Source organism: Clinocottus analis, unplaced genomic scaffold (genome assembly GCF_023055335.1).
Source record: "Clinocottus analis isolate CAN_PGR_092001 unplaced genomic scaffold, fCliAna1.0.p SCAF_14, whole genome shotgun sequence".
Lineage (NCBI taxonomy): Eukaryota > Metazoa > Chordata > Actinopteri > Perciformes > Cottidae > Clinocottus > Clinocottus analis.
The window spans coordinates 1,925,174-1,947,236 of NW_027175865.1; the positions used below are offsets into that span (position 1 = coordinate 1,925,174).

At 49.1% G+C, this 22,063-nt stretch overlaps 1 protein-coding gene across 1 annotated transcript in view; it reads right to left on the reverse strand.

The window, feature by feature from the left end:
* macf1a (microtubule actin crosslinking factor 1a) overlaps positions 1-22,063 on the reverse strand; it is a 173,078-nt gene that overhangs the window by 9,461 nt on the left and 141,554 nt on the right. The window contains exons 66-99 of the mRNA XM_068576059.1: positions 16,691-16,852; positions 16,425-16,595; positions 14,877-15,043; positions 14,132-14,291; positions 13,005-13,331; positions 12,579-12,663; positions 11,930-12,156; positions 11,163-11,369; positions 10,333-10,560; positions 10,013-10,231; positions 9,704-9,907; positions 7,885-8,110; positions 6,980-7,206; positions 6,769-6,891; positions 6,580-6,681; positions 6,391-6,492; positions 6,083-6,256; positions 5,759-5,914; positions 5,399-5,596; positions 5,188-5,316; positions 4,816-4,998; positions 4,539-4,694; positions 4,250-4,456; positions 3,840-3,959; positions 3,569-3,738; positions 3,317-3,476; positions 3,026-3,220; positions 2,667-2,939; positions 2,374-2,562; positions 2,177-2,288; positions 1,893-2,074; positions 1,274-1,436; positions 1,015-1,169; positions 840-914 (exon numbers count right to left, since the gene is read on the reverse strand). Coding sequence (XP_068432160.1) covers positions 840-914; positions 1,015-1,169; positions 1,274-1,436; positions 1,893-2,074; positions 2,177-2,288; positions 2,374-2,562; positions 2,667-2,939; positions 3,026-3,220; positions 3,317-3,476; positions 3,569-3,738; positions 3,840-3,959; positions 4,250-4,456; positions 4,539-4,694; positions 4,816-4,998; positions 5,188-5,316; positions 5,399-5,596; positions 5,759-5,914; positions 6,083-6,256; positions 6,391-6,492; positions 6,580-6,681; positions 6,769-6,891; positions 6,980-7,206; positions 7,885-8,110; positions 9,704-9,907; positions 10,013-10,231; positions 10,333-10,560; positions 11,163-11,369; positions 11,930-12,156; positions 12,579-12,663; positions 13,005-13,331; positions 14,132-14,291; positions 14,877-15,043; positions 16,425-16,595; positions 16,691-16,852 — 5,934 coding nt within the window. The remainder of the gene's footprint in view (positions 1-839; positions 915-1,014; positions 1,170-1,273; positions 1,437-1,892; positions 2,075-2,176; positions 2,289-2,373; positions 2,563-2,666; positions 2,940-3,025; positions 3,221-3,316; positions 3,477-3,568; positions 3,739-3,839; positions 3,960-4,249; positions 4,457-4,538; positions 4,695-4,815; positions 4,999-5,187; positions 5,317-5,398; positions 5,597-5,758; positions 5,915-6,082; positions 6,257-6,390; positions 6,493-6,579; positions 6,682-6,768; positions 6,892-6,979; positions 7,207-7,884; positions 8,111-9,703; positions 9,908-10,012; positions 10,232-10,332; positions 10,561-11,162; positions 11,370-11,929; positions 12,157-12,578; positions 12,664-13,004; positions 13,332-14,131; positions 14,292-14,876; positions 15,044-16,424; positions 16,596-16,690; positions 16,853-22,063) is intronic.

Consider the following 22,063-nt stretch of genomic DNA (forward strand, 5'->3'; position numbering starts at 1 on the left):
AGCTAAGACAAGAACATTTAAGCTAAGACAAGAACAAAAATTCTTCAAATTTGTATTTTTTTTTCAAGTCTTCTGGGCGACAGTTCACCCTCAAATGAAAAATACATACGTTACCTCTTATGTGTAGCGCTATTTAGCGATCTACATTGTGGCGCTATTGTTGTGAGATATTAATCGTTTGTGACGGGACGAGATTGAACTCAAAATATTTCAGAAATCGAGACCCTGCAATTCTAAATAATCCCCAGACTTTTTTGTGTGAGCACTTTCAGGTTGGAAGTATTTGATTTGAAGTAGCTCAGTGGTACTGAACTCGTGTCCAGCTTCTGTGCAGACACATTTAACACGGTGGGGTTAATGTTGTGGTGACGACAAAGAAGGCTGTGAGATGAGTTAAACACGTTATATCAAATGTCATGACATGCCATGACATCATGATGCGAGATGGACACACAAACACACGCTGTGGACGTTATGTTGAGAAGTTAAACGCTGGAGACAGCCAGTTAATAATAAACCGTCCATTAATCAGATCTGGGTCAAACGCAGGTTCTTTATCCGAGAATCAGAGCGTTAAAGTGTTTTGTAAATGTAAAGCAGAGCTATGGACTAAATATTTACTTCTATTTATTCTATTGATAATTCAATTTTAGCAAGAAAGAGCTGTCAAAACAAATGTAAACTGCTAATCTGAGCATGAATATTCTGCAAAATCTGTTTTGACCCAGGTCTGTTAACATTTACAAAGAAATGAACTGCAATGAAGATGAACATTTTATTTTATAATACAGTTTGTAATTTAAATCACATCAGTCTGGACCGGAGTGCGCTGAACTTACCCGGTATTTGTTCTCTCCTATCTGCTCCACCTGGAACCTCTTGGCACATTTACACTGGGCCACCTGCCGAGTCACCTGCAGGGCCACAAGCAACGCGTCAGCGAACGCAAACCTCTCACCTCACTGATCCCAGCGGCTCGTAGCTCGCGGTGCGGATGCTTCGACTATCTCTTACCTCGTCCTCGATCTTGTCGGCGTCGGTGGTGGGTCTGTAGGCGTCCTTGTTGGGGTGCAGGGCGGCGACAAACTCGTAGTAGTCGATGTAACCGTCGCCGTCTCTGTCGAAGATGTCCGCCACGGCCGTCATCTCCAGCCTGCTGGTGGGGAACTCTGCACACACGGACCAACAAGAATGCAGTTAGTGTCTTTATAACTGTCAAAACAAGACCCTCCCCGTAAATATACAACTAAACCATCGTCGCCCATGAACCTACTCGATGCCAGGATGCCGTCGATGAACTCCTGCCGCGTGATCTTTCCATCCTGGTCCTTGTCGATGCGTCTGAAGAAGTCCATGACGCGCGACTTCTTGTGGTTCATCCAGCGCATGTACTTCTTTCTCCACACGTCAAAGTCAAAGTTGGCAAACTCCTTGAGCTAAAAACGGACAATGCAGACAAGTTCAGAGGCAGAAAGAGTGCGATTCTGACTCTTATTGCCATGAATATGTTGTGATTTTACTTGTATTAGAACTGGTACACATAACTAAATGGAGGCTTAGCCCGAGCGCATCATGAGCGATATTTTGGGCTTTTTAGTTTTCCGATCATTTTGGCTGTGCCGGCGCATATGGCTTACATTATGGCATTTTTTTCCTTCTTCTAATTTTGGATGCTCAAACCTCAGTTCCTTTAAAAAAAGTACGTATCCAAATACAGACACCCAGATCCTTAAGGACAAAGATGCCCCCCTCCCCCCCCCCATTGAAACGCATTAAAACCACATTTACAGCGTCAAATAATGCATTCTACAACATCCGGCTTTCCATTCAGATCGCTGCTTTAAAACTGTAGTTTCATCAAAGTGTCTCGACAAAAGGAAAAGTAAGGACACCTCTTCCAGCCGGTCTAGACCGTCGTTGAGTTTGCGCTGGCGGTCGAGAGCCAGGAGCCAAACTTGCTGCCACTTGGCACAGAGCTGGTTGAGTCTCGGGTTTCCTCCTGAGAGCTGCATGGCGGCCTGCTGCTGCTGCTGCTGCTGCTGCTGCTGTTGTTGTTGGTGTTGTTGGTGTTTGCCTGCAGAGGAAGCAGAGTTTTTTAACGAATCCTTGAGCGCCCACGCTACCGAGTGGGAGACGATAATATTTGTGCGTGGAAAGGTAAACACGGGAGACTCACGGGCTCCTCTCCTCTCGGCCAGGCTGCTGGGAGGCTCAGCTGGTTTCCTCTTGTAGGTCTTCGTCACTTTGTCCACGTCCGGCTGCTTCCTCGTCATCTCCTCCATAAACATCTAAGAAACAACAAGCACCACAACTGTTAAAGGGGACGGCACAAACACGCTTTGGCTTTTTTAGCGAGGAGTCCGTGAAGCCCACCTGGTGTTCTGTGATGAGGTTTTTGAGTTGGGCGATGTCCTGAGGAAGCGGCTCCGTGTCCTTCTGGACCAACGTGGTCTCAGCGAACTGGAGCCATGACAGCAGCTCCTCCAGCAGGTTGGCGTTGTTGAGCACCTCGGTCAGCGCCGTCTCCAGCCGCTGCTCGTGCTGTTTGGCCCACGTCAGCACCTGCAGAGCCAAAGCTGCCGATTAGCATGTGAACATCTCGATTTCAGCACATGTCCTGAGTTAAATGAAGGTTCTCGAAATCAATAAAAGGTGTTTGGAAAAACCTCCTCGAAGCGCGCCCTGATGATGGTGATCCAGTGCTTGATTGTGGTGATGGAGTCGAGGTGACAGACCGTCAGGATGCCCTCCCCCATGCCGGCGGCCTTGTTGACGTCCGTCCTCTTCTCCTCCACGGTGCCCATGAAGTCGCGGTGCGTGTGCAGCAGCGCCTGCAGAGTATCGGCCTCCTCGGGGAGGACGCCGCGGAAACGCAGCGTCTGCTCGGCCTCGGAGAGCCACTCCAGGAGGACCTGGATCGCCGTGCGAAACTCCTCCGCCTGATGGAGGGGAAAAAAGGGGGGGTCATTGGTAAAGGAGGCTGTGGAGGAGAGCTTTTTGTCTCCGTTGGTTTTTGCTCTCTGACCTGCTTGAGGGCCTGCTGGAGGCGGGTTTGCTTGGTGACCGACAGAGCGCACACCGTGTCCCAGCGGTTGCTGAGCTCCTGGACCTGAACTTTGACCCACGCCGTGTCGTCGCGGCCGGTATCCATCAGCTCCCGAGCCGAGCGCTTCAGAGCCTGAACGCTGCTGGTTCTCTTGCCCAGCTCTTTCTGGAAAGCCTGCAGGTTCACGGACATCGACAGCGTCAGCTTTTTTTAAGCACCGTCGGCGGTGTCATCATCCTCTGTTCAACGAGCACGGTTCTGTCCACGCACCTTATGCGAGTCCATGAGGTTGGACACCAGATCCAGATCTCCGTGGACGGGCAGGTCTTCAGCCAGCTGGGGCTCCACCCGGTACAACCAGTCCACCAAGGCCTGGAGAGCCTCTGCAAACTGGCCAGAGAACAGCAGCGCCTCCTCCAGCTTGTGTTGTCTGGAGAGAGGAGAGAAAACAAACCGTTATAATAATCACTTTCACATCGTGTCATGAATAGCTGGAGGGGGGGGGAAGCCGGTTCCCTTTACCTCTCTACGCTCTTCCCGCACACGGTGTCCCACTTGTCGCGGACCTCTCCCACCAGGTGGTCCATCTTCTGGGTGTCCGACGGCAGCTGAGCTTTGTCCCTCATGGCCCGCCCGGACCTCACCGTCGTGTCGTAGACCGGCTGCTTCGAGCCCAAGGCTTTCTGAAACTCCTGGACCACGGGCGGAGCGAAGGGAGAGGAAGAAAGAGATTTGTAGACCGGGAAGCAAAGAAAAAGAGAAAACGGTGTGTGCAATAACTGCCCAGCAGTACCTTGTGTTTGGCCAGTTGTACTTTGATCTTGTCCGGCTCGTTTGAGATCTCCAGCTCGGAGTCCAGTCTTTTCTCGGCCTCTTCTAGCCAGTCTGTTAGCTTCCTCCAGGCCTCGTGGAACTGAGGAAAGAGAGTTACAGAGCTTGTTACTTAAATACATACATTCTCTCTCGTGGAAAGATGACATGTTCGCAATCTAGATTCATAATCAGCTTATCGTAATAGTATAATTCAGCTGAGAGTATCACCAATAATGACTTACAATGAGTTTCAGTGCAGTATAACTTTAGATTTCCAAAATACAGCTGCTATCAACCAATAGCAGAGACATTGAGGTTCATGTAAATCTCTCATTTTCTCATTGGTGTCAGCATGTGATCGCCCTCTACTCTAATATATCAGTTCAGTACCTGTTTGGCGCGCTTGCGGGCCTCATCGAGGTGTCGCCCGCGGTCCAGTGACCTCTGCACCAGCTTGTCCCAGCGGGCCTGGACGCTGAGCAGCAGGTTCTTGATGAGGACGACGTCCTGCTTCAGGCTGGCGAAGCGGAGCTGGGAGCCGGCCTTCTCCAGAGCCAGGACCTGCTCTCTGTGGGTGTTCACCTCGTTCACAAATACCTGAGATGGAGTTCGGGGGGAAAAAAAATCTAAGCGACTGAGGCACCTTTCAGTTTCTAGCGACCGAGGAACGGCCGAGTACCTTGTGCTCGTCGATCTGGAAGAGGACGGTGTCCAGTAGGAGGCTGGGGGGCTGCGCCATGTTCAGGGTCTGCTCGGCCTGCGTCAGCCAGTTGATGGTGTCCTGCAGAGAGGTCTGGAAACCTGTCGCCAAAGAAACAGCCTCCTCCAGCTTTGCCTGGAGGGGTTCAGAGTTTAAAAGTGTAAAAAAACAACAACAACAACAAATCATCAGAAGCCAGAGAGAAAACACAAGTCAGGGTAATTTAAAACCTCTCCTCCGGTGTCGCCGTTCTTACCTTGCGGTCGTCCATCTTGGTGTTGAAGCCGGCCCACTTGTTCTGCAGCATGGCCAGGTTCTGCTGGGTCTGGGTGGTACCGGGCCCGGCTTCTTCTCCGCCGCGGGCCAGCAGCATGGACTCCCCTTGATCAAGCAGACGGTGGTACTGGTCCGCTCGCTGGGACAGCTGGGCCTGAAGCTCCTGCAGGCGGAGAGGACGGAAAATGTGAATCGACCCTAAAAAGGTGAGCATCATGTGGAAGCTACTACTCTGAGCACATGAGCATCATCTTCCACAACAAATGAAGCAGAAGAGACCTAAATAGCTCAGACTTTAGGGTGTGTGGATGCGTGTAGAGGATGATAATGGTGTAATGGGCATCTCTGTTACCAGGTGTTGCTGCAGCTGCTCTCTGGCCGTTTCGGGGAGGCCGCCTGTCGGCTTGGCGGCGGACAGCTGGCTGTCCGTCCTCCTCAGCCACTGGAGGAACTCCTCCAGCTCGCCGTGGAAACCTTCAGCCTGCGCAGTAGAAAATGAATCATGAAAATGCGACTTTGTTATTCATCAGCACAAAGCGCTAACGTTTGCTTCCTCGCTGTACCTGGTGCAGGGCGGCCTCCAGCAGCTTCTGCCGCTCTTGGGTCTTGAGCAGGAGGCTCTCCCAGCCCTGGTTGAGATGCTCCAGCTGGTCCCTCAGGTGGCTGGCCTCGTCGCCGGGAGAGGACTCCAGCAGCTCGGCGCCGGCGCCGTTCACGTTCTCCACGGTGGCGTGATGGGACAGAACGTCGTTACGCAAAACCTGGGAGATGAAGATGGGAGAAAGAAATGAATTATAAGCTAGTTTTTGGACGCTTAAATGATAATTATTGTGCGTGGCTCTCCGAAGAAAATGAAATAAACCACATTAGGGCCACAGGACATGAACGGGTTTCAATATTTTTATTTTTTGTTTGCAACATACGTGGTGTTTAGCCAGCTCGATTTCGATGGCCTTGGGGTCGGAGCTGACTGGTCGCTGTGTGTCCAGAGTGGTGTGTGTGTGGTTGAGCCAGGCCTGCAGCTCAGACAGGGCATGCTGGAACTGACCCAGGGCCAGCAGGGCGCCCTCGAGCTTGTGCTGCGGTGGAGGAGAGACAGAGGTTCAAGGCTTAAAAATAGGAACTGAAAAATTCAGACTGTAACGAGAGGCAGCTGTCAAACACATGCGATCCTCCAAAAAAATGGCGACAAAGACCAGCATACTAACTCCTCTGCGTCGCCGCTCTGCCACACGTGGGTTCATTACCTGTCTGTGGGTGATTTTATCCCCCAGGTTTTCCCACAGGTGTCGCAGCTCAGTCAGCGGCTCCTGGATCATGTCCCGGTCCGTGTGGTCGGACACCTTCTTCAGTAGCAGCTCCCCCTGGTGGCACAGCTTCTCCATGTCAATCTGCTGCTGGTAGACCTCCACCTTGTAATGCTGCTCGGGGGAAAGGGAATGAAAGGAGGAGAGGAGGAGGAGTGTTTGTTGTAGATCTTCATACATATCTGACGCCTGGGTATCTAAAAATGTGTTAAGATAGTGTAAAAAAAAAACAAGACTCTCTTGCCAACCTTGAGCTCTTCAATCTGCTGTTTGACAGTTCCCAGATCAGTTCCCACGGTCGGCATTTCGCACAGCTTGATCACTGCGTTGTCCAGGTAGTCAAACATAGACTGGAAAAAAAATGCAGAAGGAACTGCGTCAACATCAACCACACTAAAACGATCTGGCTCAGTTCACGACAGACTTGATGCACAAACCTGCAGTGCGTCCTGATACTGCACGGACGCCGTCATGGCTTCGTCCAGCCTCTCCATCCTCTCTCTCCACGTCCGGTTCAGGCTCTCCCAGGCGGCGTTCATCTGGGAGGCGGACGGGGAGTCGTGTTAGTGGGGTCAACATGTGGCAGAAAACAGTGGAAGATTCACTTTGGTGTTCATTTTTCTCACCTCGTCGATGGTCTTCTTGACTTCAGGTTTCTCGGTTTCTCCACAGGCAAAGATGAGGTCGGCTCCGAGGGTCCTGACAAACTCCAGCTCCTCCCTGAGGCCATCTGTCTCGGCCTTGATGGCCTGGAGGAAGGACAGAGAGATGTTGAGCGGTTCAAAAACCAAGAAAACATCGCTACAGATTGTGTTTCTCGCCTCGGGCCCTTCGTACCTCGGCAGCCTCAATCTGTTGTTTGATGAGCGAGGGGTCCACGCCGGGGTCCTCCAGCTCCTTCACGATGTCCTGGGAGTCCCTGAGCGTGCTCAGCAGCGCCGCCACGTCGGCCCAGAACTTCCCGGCCAGGTCCAAGACGTCGTTGAGCTTTCCCTCGCGCTCCTCGGCCCGCTGCCGGATCTCGTCCCACAGCGAGCGCAGGCGCAGGAGGCGGGTTCGGACGGCTGCAGGAGAGAGGGGTTCGAGTTTAAAAAAAGCACGTGGGAAACACTGGGAACACTGGGGGGAAACATAACTTATTCGGTATTCTTCATGTCACGTGAAGAGAAGCAATAATAATGTTTTCTTTGTTTGAATTTCGCAATCTAGTGGCAGGTTGAGTCTCACGGGGCCACTCCCACTATCGCTGCACAGAGGGGCCTTTTGTGTTTTCCAGAAGCGTGGACGATGGAGTCCTTCAGAGGTCAATGAAACAAAGAAGTGTGTGTGCGTGTGTGTTGCAGAGACTCAGTGCATTTCAAGATTAGACGAGGTCTGGTCTGCCCCGCTGGCTCTGCGCCAGCAACACAGCGACTTACACTGGCCAGTTGATTGTTCAGTGAGCTAACTAGTTGGATTTGGGCCCAAAATAATAATGTTTCCCCCCCTAGATTACAGACGCCTGCCCCATCTTCTGACCCGCTCCGATTGCTGGTGTCTGTTTTGTTTCATCGTGGGATTTTTTTTTGCTCCAGTTGAAAGTCTTTTACCATTTTTAATTAAACACAAACTGTCATAGGCTCCCATTAAAGAGCCAAAAAGGGTGAACTTTAAATGAACTATAAGTTTGTGAGGCCTGTCCGCCATTTTAAAATGTTTTTTCGGTCCGTCCTGCACGCGTCAGACTCGTCCCAGACTCTCACCCTGAGCGGCCGGATCGTCGTGAGCGGCTCGCCCGATGAGCTCCTCTCCGCGGGCGCAGAGGGCGGAGAAGCTCGGCAGCAGTTTGTCCAGCTCCAGCCCCTGAGCCCGGTGCTCCGCCAGCTGCTCCCTGATCTTCTCCACCTCCGCCGCCACGGGCGGAGGCTGCCGCAGCCGCTGCACCGCCCCCTCCAGCGTCTCCAACAGGGGGTCCATCTTGTCGTGGAACTGGGGGCGGGAGGAGAGTGGGAAAAAAATAAAGTGTTACTGAGAGGAGAGGAGTGTTTTGAGGGGGCTGGGTTTGGGTTTCTGACAGCCGGGTGACATTTTGAAAGTGGGAAAATACTGAGATATTATGTAGGCGGTCGGCCATCTGTGGCAGAACTTTTAGGCTTTTCTTGAATTATTCGTCAAATATCTGATTTCACCAGAGGATGGAGAACAGAAGGACAGTTCTTCTGCAATTTTTGGATCTCTCAGTATTGCACCTTCCGCGTGTCATACAGGCTGTGCAAATCAGAAAAAAGCTGGATCTACCACACAGGAGGGAGCTGCTAATCCACTACGTTCAGTCCAGGGACAGATATGGTACACTTTCTAGTGGGGCGACGGGCTTTTCTTCACGCATCCGAAGGAAAAATCGGATTGCTTGATCGCTACACGGATAAACAAATCTCATCTAGCCACGAGTGATGCAAAAGGACAGCTATCAATGACATCCATCAGGCCTAGTGTGAGACTCAAACATTACTGGGAAGCATCAGTTTTAGACTAGGACCAACACAAGTCAACAAACCTACACAACAGGGACGTTTCCTAACAGTTTTATTGTCACTCAGGGTTGGCAGACACATGGTTTGGACCAATATGTGGATCATAAAGCTTAAAGGGATAGTTCAAATGTTTTGAAGTGGGGTTGAATGAGGTCCACCCCTCCCTTTGCGATAAACTAACTGCATAAGTGATTACATCATCTGTTCAGATTAGTACTAATATTAGTAGAGATTCATATTTGATTAGTCTACTGAATCATGTGGTGCAACCGCACCCCGAGTGACAGTTTGATGCTGTCAGTGAGTGGTCTTACCTCTACCAGCTGGGTGATGCAGTGAGCAGTGACGATGGATAAATGATGGTGTGGGGGGGAGGTGAGGGCAACACACACACACACACACACAGCACATCCACAATGGACAAGGGAGTGGATGGTGGTGGGGTTGCAAGGATGTGATGAGGGAGATTAGGGTTAAAGGAGGAGAGACAAGGAGGGGGGGGTGGTTTAAGGATGGAGTGAGGGATGAGGACAGGGTGGAGGTGCAGGTGGAGGAAGAGACACACGAGTTGGGTTTGGACAAAGGGGGCGAAGGGTGGAGAAACAATACAATGAGTTAAATCAGAGACATGCACAGAGTACAAACTGTCGGGCAATATTGACGGCAGCAACAACAACAACAGGTGATTCAATGGCGTCTCATGAGATGAAGCACAGAGAGAAAGTCAAATAAATGTAAAGTGAACGAGCACCAAACACGGTGCGGTAGGAGACAAATCTACATAAATGATAGAGCAAGGCTGCAAACTGCTAGCTGTGTGTATCCGCTCTTAAACATAAGATGTGAACTAAAGTCAAGAAATAAGTCCAGAAAAGCAAATCTGAATGAATCTTATATTTCACTTTGAAACTAAATGATAACAAGGATTTGTTGTGCAGACACACAAACACACACGTAGACCTCATGCGGCTCTGAACAGACACGCAGTCAGACAGCATTCACAAATTAAGGCAAATCAAGGCAATTTAAAAAGTCCTCGGTGACGCACCTGTGAAGACTGAGACACTGCCTCGTCTAAGTTTGTTGCGCGACCTTTGACCCCTTCTTTGATGGCCAGGTAGCGCCTCCCGGCCTCGGCGTAGCGCTGCGTCACCGTGGCCCCCTCCTGGGGGCTGAGCTCGGCCAGCTGGGGCCCGATCTTCAGCAGCTTGTCGATGTGGGGCTTGTGCTCGGCGATGGACTCCCTGAGCAGCTGAAGACGGCAACGAGCAAGGACGGAGAGAGGAAATTAACAACAAAACACACACATTTGTAGGTCTTTCCTTCTGTGAGAGGAGAGATTGCGGATCCCTCTCACCCTCATCTGGTCCTGCTGCAGCCGCAGAGCGTCCGTGTCGATGGCCGGCGGCGGCAGCTGGGTGATGAGGGACTCGGTCTCGCACAACCACGGCTCCAGTTCCTCGTAGGTCTCCCAGAAGCGAGCGACCAAAACCTGGGCCTGCTCCAGGGCTGAGAAACGCTCACTGTGGCTCTGGCTCACCGCGTCGTAACGAGCGCTGAGGGAATCCGTCTTCACCTGACGGAGACACCAAAAAGAAAAGACGTGAAGATAGAGTCATGTCCTCTCGCTCTTCCCCACGTACACACATTTAAATCCCCTCATGTTCGACGACTCACCATCAGTGTGTCCTTCTGGGCGTCGCTGCACGTCTCCAGGATGTCGTCTTTGGAGCCGAGCAGCTGATCCACGGTGTCCTTGTGTCGGATGATGTCGATGTTGAAGGCCCGCTGCACTTGCATCTGGGCCACGGTCATGTCGGGCTCCAGGCTCAGCGGCCCCAGAGACGCCAGCTTGCGCTCCGTCTCCTCGACCCAGGCCAGCTCCGCATCCACCGCCTCCTCGTACTGGAGGGGGAGGAGTCAGCGGTGAGCAGCTTTTAAGTGCTCACAGTCTAAAGCAGTGGTTCTCAAACTGTTTCTGTCACGCCTCACTTTGGAGGAAGCAAATGTTCGGGCCCCACCGGCCCCGACAACATGCGAACAAAATGGTCCAACTTGTTGAGACTCATCCATTAGTGCTTTTTTAATAAATAGATTTAATAATCCAGATTGCTCCATCTGACAAAAACTAACAACATCTGCAATCACTTTGTTAAAACAATGCAAATAAAGTTTTATATGTGCAAAAAATAACTCATATTTGGCAAAAAGATAACCAAGGAAGCCGGTTGGATCCCTGTTTTCTCCCCTTAGTTTCATGTTGAAGTGTCCTTGAGCAAGGCACTGAAGCCTCAGAGCTTCACAGCAGCACAAATATCCTTCATTACTAAGGATGGTGACATGCAGAGAATAATCCCCCCACTGTGGGATTAATAAAGGATAGAAAGGATATAAAAAAAAGGCCCCACCTGTAATACCTCCGCGCCCCACTAGAGGGTCGCGCTCCACAGTTTGAGAACCTCTGCTCGAATGAAATGTTAACATGGGTTAAAAACCGTCTGCAGTACCTGCTGTGACCTCTGGATGGCAGCTTGCACCAGCTGCACCCGCTGAGTGATGGTTTCGGCGGACTGGCGGTAGCGCTGGTTGGCATCGGCGACCAGGCGGTCCAGGCCCTCGCGGGCACGCCACGGCACCAGGTCCAGCAGGGCGTTGCCCACCTCGTTCACCGTGTCCAACACCAGCCGCTTCTCCGCCGACACTTTCTTCAGCTCCTGTGGAAGTGGAAGAGCAGGGATTAGTTTCACAGAGGAAAAGATGATGAAAGTGACCAAATGGCATTCAGCGCAAACTGATTATTAAAAAAGATAAAAAGCTGGAAAAGCGCTAATTTTCAATAGCGTTTATAAACAGTCGACTTATTGAGTTCCCCCCCAAAAAAAACACCCACTCGACTGTGGGTGGATTGATACTGGAACGGCTGATAATGTCATCAGTGACAGGCGCTGCCATTAAATGAGCCGTTCCTTTTAAATAATGTTTATTTATTCTATTACGGGAAATAAAATGTCTATTTTAATGTTGATGATCGAGTTTCAACACAGTTAAGGGCCATTAATCCCTTTGTAAAGCAGGAGTTTTGTGTCTGAAACTAAAACTAAATAATGAAGTGAATGTCGCTGTCTTAATTAAACCGCCTGTAAAAACCTAAATCTTTTAACAAGATCTTATAAAAGACACAAATAAGTTGCTGCTGGAAGTTTTTATAATTGTGTTTTTACAGTTGCCCTTCATTTCTACAAACCCGGATCTCCATCTTTGTTTCTCCACCCACCTTCTGCCGGTCCTGGTAGGCGGGCGTGGCGTCGGGCTCCACGCTGCTAAGCTCCGCCTCCACGCCGTCCAGCCACTGGTTGAGGTCGTCGTGGGCGCTGGCGAATCGCGTGGCCAGCTGCAGCGCCTGCTCCAGGGTGCGGAGGGCCTTGCTGCTGCCGGTCGTCATCTCGGCGTAGCGCGACTTGATGCCGTCCAGCTTCTCCTGGATCAGGAGCACCTCCTCGCCTGCAGGAGTCAAGGGTCAAGGGTCGTCACGATGATGTCATGGGGCTCGTCGGCGCGAAAAGAACAAGACCTACTTCTTGTTTGGTTCCTCTACTCTTTCATGAAGTTTTACCTATTCTTCTTGGTTCTCTACTTTCTTTTACATGAACATTTTCACCAGAACAAACATGATCTCACAGCGTCCCTCATGTTGACACAGATCCTCTCATTTGTTTAAATACATGTATTCATGAGTTTGTTGGCTAATATGATGATGAAACCACATGTCACAGTCTCATAGATGTGGATCTACAACAACGACGGGATGAATTCAGAGAAAACAGAACATCTGCTTCATTAATCTGGACGCTGATGTATGAAAATATACATTTCCAGCACAAATGCAGGATTTACAGAGAGGAAGGTGAGGAGCAGGAGGTCACCTGTAGTCTGTTTTAGTAAGGCTTGTCCGTTCTTGATGGCCTGGTCCACTGTCTTCTTCCTGCTCACGATCTCTTCATTTAGAGACTGAGGGGGAGAAAAACGTGGATGTTAACCTCTAGAACACAGAAGATAGTTTTCTCGTAGGTTCAAAGAACAAAATCCTACAGTGTGTATCCTTTATTTAAAGTCATGAAAGTGTGTTTGTGCTGCATGTCTTTGCTGTGCACTAGTGGAGCAAAAGACAATATAACAAAAAAGGTGCTGAAGGAAATGATGGGGAATGTTCTTTTTTACCTAATTGAGTCAAAATATTACGTTGTAAGTGATTAAAAGTATATCCTTTATATATATAAAAACAAATATACTGTATGTATATACATATATTACAATTCCCTGCTGCTCCCATGAGTGTGTTGGAGTCGTACCAGAGCGTGTTTGTGCTGCTCGGCCAGCAGCTGGTGCTGGTAGCTGTGGACGGAGACCTGAGCGAGCCGCTGGGCCACCTCGGCCAGCCAGTTCAGCACCTCTACCTCATCCTCCCCAAACAGCTGGGCGTTAGCCAGCGCCTGCTCCAGCATGCCCGCCCGCCGCGAGCACCAATCGGTGAGCTCCGAGTGACCCGACCCCAGCGCCCCGACCCGCTCGCTCAGCCAATCGCGGTCGGCCGCGCAGCTGAGCGGCGTCAGCGATTGGCTGAGGGACTCGAGGCGGTCGAGCTCGGCTCGGTGCGAGGACACGTCCTCTTGGACCGCCTGGGAGGTTGTGTGTGTGTGTGTGTGTGTGTGTGTGTGTGTGTGTGTGTGTGTGTGTTTGAGGGTAAGGTGAAAGGAAGTGAGAAAAGAACAGCAAAACAGACAAAAATGATGGATAAAAACTCATAATATGAGCATGCAAATGACAAATTATATAAAAACTGAAAATCATAAACATCAATGAATGAACACATGAGAAGAATAACTAAAAAAAACTTAAATCAATGGAATGAAAACTACGAACTCGACTTGAAATGGACTTGAAGGTTGTTTGAGTTGAGTTATGTGTTGATTAAGCAGAAGAGCATTTTATGTGCTTGCTAGTTTGAATTATTCTTCAGTGCAACTGGAATACCAACAATATTTAAAAAGGTAGTGAAGTCAGTCAAGAGGTATATTCTTAACTGAAAAACAGTAAACCTAACGAATGAGGCATGTTCAGCCTTTACTTTGTCAAGCAATTAAACAATCCCAGGGCCAGACATAGAATATTATACTCAAAACCATGTTTTCATTAGTGTGTTATCCCCTGAAACTAAGATTTGTTTGTCAGCGTAAAATGAGTCCTTCATGTTGCACCTTCACGTTTCTAACACTGGCTCTGAGGAGACCTTTTCAGGGCCAACATGGAGGTACCACTTCCTCCTACACGCTGCTCCTTTAAGAGCATCTTCAGGTGTTAGGGGACAGCGTCATTTTTAAAAAATATTTCAATGACACTGTCCGAGAAAAGGTCTCCCGCTCACTGACGCACGTAGAAGTCGACCTCCTCCGTCACAGCAGGGGTCCCTGAACGGTACCTTGTGCTTGGTGATCTGCTGCGTGATCTTGGCCGTCTGGGTTCCCATGGGCTCGGCGGCGCTCAGGCGTCTCTCGGTGGCGCTCAGCCATTCTCCCAGCGGCTCCAGGGCTTCGTGGAACTGAAGAGCCAAAACCTGCAGCTCCTCCAACTGCCTCTGCCTGCAGGACGGGAGCGGAGGAGGAGGGCTTTATTGGGATTTTATTGCTTTTTCGCAGATTGTTTTTTCGCTGGACTCGGACCTGACTTTGCGTCGAAACAGCTGCCGTCTTCGTTTATTAAATGTCAATGGCTGTTTTTATGATATATTATTGCATTTCAAAGAATTTCATAAACAGATAAAATGGATTATTGTCGCAAGATTGAAACAGAAAAAGAGCTTTTGCAAAGCTTTGAGAAACACACATCTGTCTTTTTCTGCGTGTGAACTGAAGCGTCTCGCGGCGAGCTTATAAAGAAAGAAAGCAGCGAGTGTGTATGGACTTAAAATAGTTTTACTGGACAGCGTGATGTGTTGCAGAGACACACTGCCTCACAGAACCATGCACGCCATGAATGTTTTATGAATGTCTAATGACTACTTTACACAACATCATCAGAGATATGAAAGCTCTTCCCTGTGCTTTACGAGTGTGTGATCATTACCGTGCAAAAGAGTCACAGAGACCAGAAGTAATGGGACTTCTTTTAGTACGGCGGTGCTGGACGGAGTCGGCTCGGACCCCGATCGCCCCGCAAAGACTCACCTGCCGCTGGCTTTGTCCAGCAGGTCGGTCCACCTCTCAGCCAGACTCTGGAGCTGGGTCTGAATCTTCTCTCGGTCCGAGGTGTCGGCCGTGGCCGCGATCCTCTCTCCCTCGGCGCGGATCATCTCCACCGTCGGCCGGCGGTCATCCAGCAACCTCTGGAGCAGCTGGGGAGAGAAAGGCCACTTGTTACCGAACCGTTGGTTCCTCTCGTATCTCCAGAAGCGTCCATCCGGTCCGCTTCGCTGCGGACCCAAAGACGAGCCGGGTCGGCGTTGGACACCCGACGCATTCGATATTAAGGAAATGTAAAGCAATAACAAAAATACAAATTGCTCAGCGGGAGCAAGGCTTCAGGAAGCGAGCATGTCGTCCTCAGTGAGGCTTTACAGGCTTTACTAAAACCCAAACTCTTGGTTCGAGGTTGCACAGGCTCAACAATTGTTTCTTCATTTAGATCATTTAAGATTGAAATGTATTGATATATTAATTCATCTCCTTAAAGTGCTGCAAATGTGCATCATTTGCATTGCATTATAAATGTGTTACTGCACACATGTTTGAGGCATGGAACGTGGAAAAATGTATATTTCCAACAACATAAGGTATCATATATTAACTAAATTTTAACTTTTAGAAACATTAATACCCATCTTTGTTTTGAAAGAAAGCATCAAACAATGCTAATCAATTATTTGCCCTTTAAAATGTTTATCAATGTGTCACCGAATGGCACATATTAGCCGATATCAAACATGAAATGAGGCTAAATGCTACTTTTTTTAAAAAGGTCGGCACAGAACAAACTTTTCTGCACTCGACTAGCGTTCCAACTGTTCCAGGATCAGAAAACAACATCTGTGAACGAGCTTCCTTCCTGCTCCGACAGAGACTTCTCTCTCTCTGCTTTGAACCGGCGGCTCCGCTCCGACGTGGACGCTCTCCTTCTCAGCCGAGCGGTGACACCGCTCTCCGTCACGGATGTAAACACGTGTGATTGATCGGCGTTCGGGGCTGCGGCGCACTCGTGTGCACAAACACAGGAAGTGTATGTCGGGTAAACAGAGGGAGGGGGGGGGAAGTGTGTGTGTGTGTGTGAGAGAGACTCTGAAAACAATACAATTCCACAGTGTGTATGTGTGTGTGTCTGTTTTTATGCCAGTCTGACTGGCAGACTGGGGTCGTTTGGATGCCAGGCAGACGGATCATTGACTCTGTGTGTGTGTGTGTGTGTGTGTGTGTGTGCGTGTGTGCTTGTCATTCAAACATCTATTGTTTGTGGTTGAAGGACACTGAGGATATTTGTATATCAAGGATGTCGCCATTCCACCTCTTTGATAAAGAGAACGTTTCTCACAATAATATGAAAAAGAAGAAGAGAAAGAGGAGGATGTGTGTGGTAGAAGATGAAAGGGAGAGTTTGGATTGTTTTTTGTGGGGCTGTAAGAGCTACTTATCCAGAGTCAGTCTATTAGCTACAGTAGGTGGCGGCTCCACTGATATTGATTTGTTTTTTTGAGCGAGGGTTTTATTTTGATGGCCTCGTACCTTTTGTTCTTGGATCTGAGCCTTGACCACGCGGTACTCGGCCGACGGGGGCTTCTGATTGGCCACCAGCTCCTCCGTGTCGCTCAGCCAGCTCAGCAGCGGCTCCAGAGCGTCTTGGAACTTCCCGCAATGCAACAGGGCCTCCTGCAGCTGGGCGATGCGCTCCGCCACCTGCGGACGGGAGCGGGCGGGTTTGTGAGTTGACCAAAAAAAAAAAAAAAGGACACGCATGTGTGACGCACGCCTGAGCCGACACGGAGACGTACCCGCTTGTTGAGGGAGTTCCATCGCAGGTTGGTGGTCTCCAGGTCGTGCTCCAGCGCCTGGGTGTCGGTGTGTTTGCCGGCGCTCTGGATCAGGCCCTGACCCACTGCGTTGATGTGCTGCAGCCTCGGCTGGATGCTGTCCACCTGCTGCCGCTCCACGGCCTGGAGGAGGAAGGGACCACGCATTGAATCAACAACACAAAAGAAGGTCTGGATTCAAACTGTTTTACTTGAAAGCAGAAGTCAGAAATAAACTGAACATTCAATCTGCGTAACAACAAACGTGTGTGTGAATATATATATATATATATATATATATATATATATATATATATATATATATATATATATATATATATATATATATATATATATATAATACAGACAGAGGGATGTGAAGAGATAAGAGAGGAGACAGGAAAGAAAGAGGAGAGATGAGGGTGGAGGAACTAAAAAGGGAGGGGGAGAAGAGGATTATGGGGATTAGAGAGTTGGGCGAGTAAGGGGCTGACTGGAAAAGGCTGAGTCGACAACACACGCACATGCACACACACACACACACACACACACACACACCCCCACACACACACACTTGCATGGCTGCACAAAACCTTCACTTAATCACACACCCAAATTGACACACGGGCCGACACACGGACTCACATTTATCGCAAATACACGCCCGTCAACCTCGCCTGTCCGGACGCATTACTCGCACATGCGCGTCACCGTGGCGGGCCGGAGCCATCTTGTGATGACAATGGAGGCAGCCACCCGACACTAAAGACAACCAGACTTGACTTCCCCGGCAAAGCAACAGCCAATACTCTGTCATAGCAAATCTGGGCCGCCACCAGCACTGCATCTGAACACACACACAGTAGTGTGTTGTAGAGGTCGTAGAGGAGATGGGTGCACGACTCGGTAGGTTAGCACATGGGATCGATAAAGAGAGTTACCTTCAGCTGCATCTCTAAAAACCACACCTGGATGCACTAAATTGCCCCACCGTGCACAAAACTGTGTGACAATTTTGCGTTTCATAATTTGAAGCAGATCCTGCCTCATGTGTTCATGTCGTTTTAAAAAAAAAAAAAACGGTTAACAGCCTGTTTTTACTGTGGAGAAAAACAACCCCAAACTCAACAGATGTGAGAAATAAACATCAGATTCTGCGAGATTCCTTTGCGCCACCCTGCTACGTGCAACACAACCCACTAAACAACTTTCACTCCTTCACATCGCTTTAACCACAGCGATGAAATCCCGTTTTGTTTCGCTGCTTTTCTGTGACGAAATCCAGACAAGCGGGGGTCCTGAGGCTGTGGGGTTGGTCGGGGGGTCGTGGGGGTCGCTGTCATGAAAAACGTTTAAGAAGTCCTGACATTCAGAAAAGGCCCACAGAGGGAGAATTAAGCCCGGTGGTTTAAAATGCTTTGGCAGCCAAACCCCAAATGCCATACAAAGACACACGCACACACACACATGACCAGATGTGCACGTCCACCACACACACACACCATATTTTGGTAAATCCATTGCTTCGGGGAAATAGCTGGTGTGACAATACTGAAGGGGGGGGGGTGCAGTTGGAGTGAGGTAAAATGTAGGTTTGGGTTTCAGTGAAATCCCACGACGGCCTGGAAGAAGCGACAACAGTTGTGGGTCTCCCCACAGTCACGTAGTAACAAACCACGACTGAAAGAAAGACATCTACACAAGAAATGCCTCTTCCCCTGTTTCATCACACTACCTTCTTCCACCTCCCATGAAACCACTCCTACCTCTGATGAACAGCCAGCATTGTGTGTGTGAGTCTCTGCATTGTGTGTGTGAGTCTCTGCATTGTGTGTGTGAGTCTCTGCATTGTGTGTGTGAGTCTCTGCATTGTGTGTGTGAGTCTCTGCAGTGGGTCGCCAGCAAAGAGTGTTCAGGTTTAAATATGGGCGTGTGAAACAGACGTGATCGACAGGTAGGGATCTGATTCCATGTGAATGAGCAGTGTGTGTGTGTGTGTGTGTGTGTGTGTGTGTGTGTGTGTGTGTGTGTGTGTGTGTGTGTGTGTGTGTGTGTGTGTGTGTGTGTGTTCCTGTCCAGTTTGGACGCAGCTGTGTTGTGGTGATGGCCGTCAAAGCCGCTTGGAACAGGAAGTCTGTCGGCCAGAACAACAATGACTGTAGCCATGACCCGCTCCACCCTATACGATGCCTTATCCTGGTGTGTGTGTGTGTGTGTGTGTGTGTGTGTGTGTGTGTGTGTGTGTGTGTGTGTGTCAGCGATAGGGGACCAAAAAAGGAAGAAAAAAAACATCCATTCATCATCTAAACATACACTTGGATGTATATGAACTTGATTTTGGCAGTGTGTGTTTATACTCTGTTTTCTCTCTCTCCGCCTCCATTTCAGCCGCCCTCTCTCTCTCTCTCTCTGTTCTCTCTCTCTCTCTCGCTCTGTGTGTTCTCGCTCTCTGAGCGGTTGATTCCACTAAAACCAGAGCTCTGGAAAAGGTCCCAAATACTTGTCATTCTTCCCCACCTCAGCTCAGCACGCAGCCACGCACACGCTCTTGACTGCGCTAACTCAGTGCAGTACTTGTCATCCTTCTGTCCTTCACCTCCTCCTCTTCCTCTCATCCCTCGTCTCTCTCTCTACATCTATTCCCCCCATCCTCAGCCTCTCCATCTGGCCACTGGCTAAAAACAGTTTGCTTTGTCTCGTCATCAGCTCGAGAGGCTGTTTAAATTCTCAAGGAAACTGACTGTATTTTGTTGGTTTTCTGTGATTTCTAGACACAAGTTTAAACTCGTCTGTTTTTGCACTCACAAGTTTAACATTGTCAAATCTTGACTCAGAACTAAACGACGTATTCAGGCCTTTGTAGGTAGAAAAGTTGTACATTTACGTGAAAAAATAAGCCTGGATGTTCTCTAAGATTACAAAGTGAAATGAGTCCTTTTAGAAACATAAAGACAGACTAATATTCTGTCTATATTTAGCACTCACGTTAATGTTGTGTTTAAACTGCTTACTACTAATTTTCAATGAGAATTTCTTATTAATAAAGCGTGCATAGGTGGTTGCAAAGAAGAAATCTAAGGGTAAGTTTAAAGTGGAGCTGCAACAATTCATTGATTAGTCGAAGGACAAAAAAAAAGCATCTACAAATGAAATTATTTTGATAATTGCACGTTCTGGTTAAAGCTTCGGACATTGTTAAATGACCAAGTCGTTGGGTTTCTTCTCTGAAACCTGTAACTAACTCAGGAGTGGATGCTTGGTGCAGCCTGAGGACTGACTGTGTGTCTGCTGGACATGAACATGTGTGTGGACGCTCTATATTTAGCCGTCATCTGTCGAGCCAATAACGCCGAGGAGAGGAATAACGTTGCTGATGACGCACGGCCGAAGCCTCCCTCAAGGACAATCAGTTCCTCAACCCGGGACCGATGAGGAAACAAGAAAAGATAATCACCAAAGATGGCACATGGAAACACACGCTGCTGAGAAAATGAAGAAGAAAATGTGCCTTTATCCAGAAGTAGAATCTGAGACATATTTTGGAGCATGCAGGATGTTGCACCGAGTTCCCCGACTGGCTATCAAAGCTTCAAAGTAAATTCTGTGAACAGCGTCCTCTCCTTTCATCTTCCTCTCCCTTCAACGACTGATTTCCATAACCATGTGATCATGAAACGAGCTGGTGGTCATATCAAGAAAGAAAAAAACAACCCTGTGTCGCCTCTAAAGCGGCACTCGACCGGAGAGGCGGGCAGACGGGACCGGCCTTCTGTTAAAACTCATCCGGTGTGTACGAGCGATAAATGAAAACCAGAGAGGAGGAAAACATCTTTTGCTTTTCCTTCACACCCCTCCATCTCCCTCGCTCCCTCCCTCCCTCCTTCTGCCCTCGCCTCTCACTCTCTTCCTGTCTTTCAATCCCTCATCCTCCCTCACTTGCCTCCTTTCTCTTTCAATGGAACAAGGAATGAAGGGAGGAAGGAAGCAGGAATTTAAACTCCCGTCGATATTGGGGCGCGAGGACTGACCCATCCCAGACACACAAATATACAAATCTCATGCAAATGTGCTCCGCATTCAAAGCGCGCTGGCTGAAACCTTTAACGCTCCCCTTTAATGCGATTGTTCAAACACACTCATTGTTTCTCCTTCATACATGCCATTCCCGCTCTTCCCCATATTTTTGGGGCATTTTTGTGCCGCTAATCAGCTCCCTGTGGGACGCACAAAGAGAGGGAGACGCACACGAGCGTTGTGGTCTCTGTGAGAGAAGGGGGGGGTGACGTCGAGACTAAAATATGGAGGAAAAAAAAAAAATCAGGAAAAAACGCTTCAAATATTTGATCTCCCGTCTTTTTTTTGTGCATCTGCATTTTCATCCCAGACGGAGATCAACGCGTTGCCGAATTTGCTTTCATGCTTTTCTGTGCACGCTCCCCTTCCTCTCCCCGTCTTGTTCGCGGGTTTATCCCGGAGGCGGCTGCTCAGAACCAGAATTATCACATCAATCAAAACATAAATGGATGAGCGGTGGACCTGCAGCCACCTGGTTCTCTGTCTCTGCTCCGTCTTGTATTAAAAAAACCATTTGGCAGCCGCAGATTTCACAGTTAAGCTCTAGTCGCACGAGACTAGTATGACCTGGGGACCTGTAGTAATTAGTAATAATTGTGGAGGATGTCTGTGATTTTAATCCCGAGTCAATATGCCATGTCTGTCATTACATCCAATGCCATATTTCTCCAAACACTGAGGTCATGGACAAAGAGTCCAGAAATGTTGTTTCTGTTTCCTCCCTGTCTTTTTTTACAGATGTTACTCAGAGCCCTGACATCATATCTGAACGATGAAGTCAGCAAATTATTTTACTACTTATTACACAAAACTGGCAAGAGCGGTCTACTTCCAGGAAAGCAGGTCTGAAGTATAAACACGCAGCGCTGCAACTGTCCACATCCCTTCGGACTGCATGCACACTGCGCCCTGTGTTCGTCCATGTGGACATGCAATCTCTCGCGTCTGTTATGCGACGCAGTCTCCAGGGAAACGGTGACAAGAGATTTAAATGAAATCCTCCGCATTTGATTGGACGAGTGAGAGTGAGCGGTTTAAACAGTGGCTCGATACGGAGCTACTTAGGACTGTTGCTACTAGTTTGTCATATTTAGCTTTATAGAGAGAAAGGAAAGGTGCACGATGTCGGGGATGTGATCTAAAAAAAGTCTCGTCATTTTTGTGTGTGTTCGGTTGAGGGCTGTTTAAACGTTGTGATGGCTGTGAACGCCTTTTCTTCCTTCCTCTCAATGTGAGCTACAAGCTGCCACCGGTCAGTCAGTCTGTCTGCGTTCCCTCGGC